Consider the following 5,944-nt stretch of genomic DNA (forward strand, 5'->3'; position numbering starts at 1 on the left):
CGGGTGGGAAAGCGGGGCCTCGCCCCTTCCTCACCCCTCCTCACCCCTCCTCACTACCCCCCCTCCAACCCCGCACCTTGCAGCTGCTGGAGGAGCACACAGAGCGGGCGCCCCGCATCAGCCAGGAGTTCGGGGAGCGGATGGCCCACTGCTGCCTGGGGGGGCTGGCAGAATTCCTGCAGAGGTATGAGGGGCTGGGGGCAGGGCGCAGGTTGGGGGGTGCATAAGAGTCCGGGATGCAACAGAGGGAGGGGAGAGATGAAAGGGAAGAACCAGGCAGGATGGGCAGGGATGCCTCAGTGGGGATCACAGGCTTTGCTGGGCTCAGTGCCCGCAAGGGACCCTAATCCAGCAGTGTTCCATCTGTCATCTGTCATCTGGCCCCCTCTCCTCCCACCCCCTCTCCCCAGCTTCCAGCAGCGCGTGGAGCGGTTCCATGAGAGCCCAGGAGTCCGGGAGCTGCCACCCGAGACCTATATCAGCAGGACCATCTCCCTGGTCAACTGCGGGCCCCCCCTGAGGTGAGAGCACCCACAGTGTGCGGGGAAGAGGCCGTCCCCGGGGGACGAGCTGCACTGCATGCCCAGATCCTGGAGAGGCAGGGGCATGGGCCCTAGAAACATAAAACCTGGGACTCCTGGAAGTGACCAGGGTTAGGCATCATCAACCCCGGAGTGCTGGGATTCCAGAACCCGCTCTAAGAATTTCAGGCTTTTGTTTACCTTCTTCTCGTACTTCCCTTTTTCATTAACCTAAAACAGGGAAAATCTGCTATGCCCACCGCATTCTCCCCCCACCCCCACTTAGAGGCAACTAGTTATTCCTAGTATCTCCATATCTTTGCAGAGATAGTTCATATATTTACCAGTGAACAGATATAAATTAATGTGTATGTGCATATATACTGTATACACGTCATACATATGCGTATATGCATATGCACATCTCCTACCGTATACATGCAAATATATTTAAATATATGCATACCTATTCCTTTTCCTTTACAGTGGTTCTCAGCCTTCTGGCCCTGTACATACAGTTCCTCGTGTTGTGACCCAACCATAAAATTACTTTCGTTGCTACTTCATCACTGTCATGCTGCTACTGTTATGAATCGTCATGTAAATGTCTGATATGCAGGATGGTCTTAGGCGACCCCTGTGAAAGGGTCGCTCGCCCGCCAAAGGGGTCGCGACCCACAGGCTGAGAACCGCTGCTTTAAGAACATGTAAATGGTCGTATAGAAAACACACCCTGCCCCTTTAACAGCTTGGAGATCTTTCTGTTCGTTCACAAAGAATTCCCACATGCCTTGTTCATATCTGAACTGTACCCCACTTCTTGGGTGTGCCCGCCTTTATTTGATGTGTCCCCACTGGGGGGATAGTTGGCTCCACTCTTTTTTTTTTTTTTTTTCATTTCAGAGAGAGGAAGGGAGAGAGAGAGAAACATCAGTTGCCTCCTGCATGTGCCCTGATTGTGGGGGGGAGGAGGATCAAACCCGAAACCTGGGTATGTGCCCTGACCAGGAATCGAACCTGCCACCTTTTGGTATGGACGACGCCCCAACCAACTGAGCCACCGGCCAGGGCTGGCCCCACTCTTTTGCAGAGAAAAACCTGGCACATTTGTCAACTCCTATGAGCACAGGGACTCAAGGATTCCCTGGGATTTGGGCAGAGAGTGCCAAACTGCCCCCAGGCCTCCCCTCGGCTTTGGAGGGTCACAGACTGCTACGATGTCAGAAAGTGAGCCCTAGCCAGTTTGGCTCAGTGGATAGAGCGTTGGCCTGCGGACTGAAGGGTCCCTGGTTCAATTCCGGTCACGGGCACATGCCCCGGTGACGGGCTTGATCCCCAGTAGTGGGTGTGCAGGACGCAGCAGATCTATGATTCATCGATGTTTCTCTCCCTCTCTCTCCCTCTCTGAAATCAATAAAAAAATAAATTTTAAAAAAAGTGAGAGGGTGGAATTTGAGAACCATAGATGTTTAGCATCACAAGCTTTGAGAATGGAGACCTCCCCACTCTCACCGTGAGGAACAGACCCAGAGAGACTCCTTTCCTCCCACAGCACCCCCTGGGCCCCCATTCTTTCCACAGAGCTCCCCGGTTCCCCAGCCTCCAGATAGCCCCTACTATCTCCCAGCCCCCAGGCCCTCCCCAGAGCCCCTGACTCTCCCCAGCACCTCATCTTTCATCCCTGTGTCCCACAAAATAAGGTCTATTTAAGGAGGCAGTTGGGCTGAATGGTGGGGCTCCTGACCGCTGGCTTCACTGATCCCCACAGGGCTCTGGCGGAGCGCCTGGCCCGGGTGGGGCCCCCTGAAAGTGAGCCTGCCCGGGAAGCCGCAGCCAGCGCGCTGGACCGCGTGACCCGGCTCTGCCACCGGGTGCTGGCCGACCTCCTGTTCCAGGAGCTGCAGGTGAGCGAGGTGGAGGGCTGGGTGGGGCCCTGGCCGGACAGGGGAGCACACCTCCCCCTCATCCCCGGTTCCTTTCAGCCCATGACTCAGTGTTTGGGAAGCAGGCGGGGGAGGGGTGGGGGTGATGGCCATGTCTGGGCCATTTGGGGGACAGAGGGGATACAGGAAGGAAGAGGTGGGAGGATATGTTTAAGATGAGAACAGAGAGCCCTCGCCGGTTTGGCTCAGTGGGTAGAGCGTTGACCTGCGGAACGAAGGGGCCCAGGTTCCATTCTGGTCAAGGGCACTGCCTTGGTTGCAGGCTCAATCCCTGGCCCTGATAGGGACACATGCAGTAGGCAACCAATCACTGAATCTCTCTCACATCTCTCTCTCTCTCTCTCTCTCTCTCTCTCTCTCTCTCTCTCCACCCTCTCTCTCTCCCACCTTCTCTCTCTCTCACTCTCCCATCCATTCTCTCCTCAGGTGAGGATTAACAAACAAAAGACCAGTAGGAGGGGCCTTGGGGGTTGGGTGGAGCCCCTCCTCCCCCCCAGGTCCCCCACATGCCTGCCCAGCCTGCCCTAGACCCTAGAACCCCTTGTCTGGGCTCCTGTGTGGAGGGGACTGGGTTCAGAGGTGGGTGAGAGGATGTGGGGAGCTGGTGGGAATGAGGCTGAGGCGTGTGGTGGAGGCGCATGATGGCAATGCCTGTTCCATCTGATGAGCATGTCCCTCCTCTGTTCAGAAGCCCCCAGAGCTCCCAGCTCACGCAGGACAAAAGCCGAGTCCTTGCTCTGACAGCCAAACCCTGCACAGTCTCTCCCTGTCCTCCCTGATCTCACCTGCCCCGCGCTCCCCCTGACTCCGCTCCAGCCACACCACCCACTGCTGCTCCCGGACAGTCAGACCTGTGCACTGCCCACTCCCTTCACTGGGCCACTCTTCCCTCCAGTGGCCACATAGCTCCCTCTCTCACCTCTTTTGACGTCTTGACTCGGATGTCACCTTCTCAGGGAGACCTCCTTGACTGTCCTGTTTAAAACAGACTCCCGCCCTGGCTGGGTGGTTCAGTGGGTAGCCCAGCTGGTTGGTGCATCATCCCAATACGCCAAGGTTCAATGCCTGGTCAGGGCACATACAAGAATCAACCAACCAGTGTATCTCTCTCTTTCTCTCTCTCTCTCTCTCTCTCTCTCTCTCTCTCTCTCTCCTCAATAAATAAAAATAAAATCCCTTCCTCACTTCTTTTTTTTTTTAATTTTATTTATTTATTTTTATTATTTTTAAATCCTCACCTAAGGATATTTTTCCATTGATCTTAGAGAGAGTGGAAGAGAGAGGGAAAGGCAGAGAGAAATATTGATGTGAGAGAAACATATTGGTTAGTTGCTTCCTGCACAGGCCCTGACCAGGGTCCAGGCCGGGGAGAAGCCCACAACCTGGGCATGTGCCCTTGACCAGAATCAAACCCGGGACCCTTCAGTCTGCAGGCCGACACTATCCACTGAGCCAAACGGGCTAGGGCTCCCTTCCTCACGCTTGCTCTATTGGTCACCAAAGCACCTACGGCCACCTACCATGCTGTATCTTTTGGTTTTGTTTTGTTTTGTTTTTTATCTGTCTCTTCCCACTGGAATGCTAGTTTCTCAAGAGCGAGGATTTGTTGGAATGTTTCTCAAATAACTGCTTATTACGGAAAATTTCAAACATACACAAAACTAGGCAGAATGACAGAATGACCTCCTGCGGACCCATCTCCCAGCTCCAGCAAGTCAGCCCGGGGCCAGGCGTGTTTATCTCCCGCCGCCTCCTGTCCTGGCTCCTCTTCCCGCAGACCCTTGACATCTGTCACCATCCATCAGCCCCCAGCTGCATCTCCAGGAGATAAGGCGTCCTCGCCAAACAAACAGAACCACAAAACCAGCTTATCCCCGGCACAAAGAACAATAACTCCCATGTCGTCCGATGCCACACGCTTTGACCTGCTTATGATGATCAAGTGTGTGTTTGTCTCCTGCTCTGTGTCCCCAGTGAGCCACCCAGGGCTGGGCCCACAGGAAGGCTGAGAGGGTTCGCTGAGTGACTAAATGAATCAGTATGTGAATGGGAGTGCGTGTGGGGATGCTGGGAAGAGGAGATAGTCTTTGCTCCAGGACCCGCTACTCGCTTGCAGGCAGGGGGGCATCGGCTAAATTGCTGGTCCTCTCAGGGCCGCTGTTTAGACAGAGGGACAGGAGTTCCCGGCTTCCCAGGGGCTGCGAGGAAGCAATGGGACTGTGGCCACCAGAGCTTGGCTCGGGTCCGGCCCATGGCATTGGCCATCGTTATTTTCATGAAAGTACAGACTTCGTAGCAACAGTGACATGTACCGTTCACACCAGCTTTTCAACAAAAGCCCACAGGCCCCATTTCTGGAGGTTCAGAAAACTGGGCTGCTGTCAGGATGAGAGAGCAGAAAGGGGGTGCAGGGCCGAGTGGGATAGGGACCTGCTTCAGACCCCCGTGGACACTCACCCCCCATCTCCTGGGTCTCACCCAGAAGCCTCCCCCCCCACACCGCCCCATGGTCATTCACTGCATCGTGTGCTCATATCACCTTCCGTTCTTTCCATCGCCCCCCCTTTCTTCCTTCCAGGCTCCCCCCAGATTTCTGCCTCAATCTTGCTCCTTCCTATCAATCTCGGTAAAACACAAATCTGGCCCTCTCCCCCTTCTGCTCAGAACCTGCTATGGCTCCCCGGTGCCCCCAGGAGAAAGCTGGGGTTTCTCACACAGCGGAGGAGGCCCTGTGTGCTCTGCCCCTCCCCCTGACCCGCTGTCCTACCACAGTGGTGGCCCTGTGAGCTGAGCGGTAGGTAGCACAGGGCCCCACTGCTTACAAGGGCCTGAGTGTGGTTTCATTCTCTGCTGTCTCTGTCTTGAAGTTCTTAGTAAGTCTTGAATAAGGGTCTCCCACTTCCATCTGCACTGGGCCCTGAGAATTGCATCGCTGGTCTTGCCAGTCGCACCCGATCTGCTTTCTGGTCCTCTGATCAGAAAGCCCGTCTGAAATCTGAACCTTCTTCACCCTTCCCTCTGGTTGGGCCACTCCCTCGGCCATCTGGCTGACAGTGACCATCATCAGGGCCTCAGCGCTGATGTCTCCTCCTCCAGGAAGCCCGCCTTGATTCGCTGCCGACTCCTGAGCTTCCTAAACCCCTGCCTGGGGTCCCGGTCTCAGCCCTGCACACTCTGGGTCATCACGGTCTGGGGACAGGGTCTGTCCCCCTCCCTGGACTCTGACCCCAGGAAGGCAGGACTGTGGCCCCGGCACTGGGCAGCCTTTGGGAACCTGTGTCGGAATACTCGCTGAAGAAAGGGGGTGGCAGGAGGGGCGTATGACCCTCTCTCCACTCTGTCCCCCCCCTCCACCCCCAGCCACACTTCAGCAAGCTGATGCGCAGGAAGTGGCTGAGCAGCACGGAGGCCCTGGACAGCATCGTGGGCACGCTGGGCGCGCAGGCCCTGGCCCTGCGCAGGATGCAGGATGAGCCAAAC

General features: G+C 55.9%; 1 protein-coding gene across 1 annotated transcript in view; it reads left to right on the plus strand.

The window, feature by feature from the left end:
* Positions 1 to 5,944, plus strand: part of EXOC3L2 (exocyst complex component 3-like 2) — an 18,683-nt gene that overhangs the window by 9,555 nt on the left and 3,184 nt on the right. The window contains exons 7-10 of the mRNA XM_015561199.1: positions 73 to 184; positions 411 to 521; positions 2,290 to 2,425; positions 5,825 to 5,940. Coding sequence (XP_015416685.1) covers positions 73 to 184; positions 411 to 521; positions 2,290 to 2,425; positions 5,825 to 5,940 — 475 coding nt within the window. The remainder of the gene's footprint in view (positions 1 to 72; positions 185 to 410; positions 522 to 2,289; positions 2,426 to 5,824; positions 5,941 to 5,944) is intronic.

This window comes from Myotis davidii, unplaced genomic scaffold, assembly GCF_000327345.1.
Source record: "Myotis davidii unplaced genomic scaffold, ASM32734v1 scaffold796, whole genome shotgun sequence".
Taxonomy (NCBI): Eukaryota; Metazoa; Chordata; class Mammalia; order Chiroptera; family Vespertilionidae; genus Myotis; species Myotis davidii.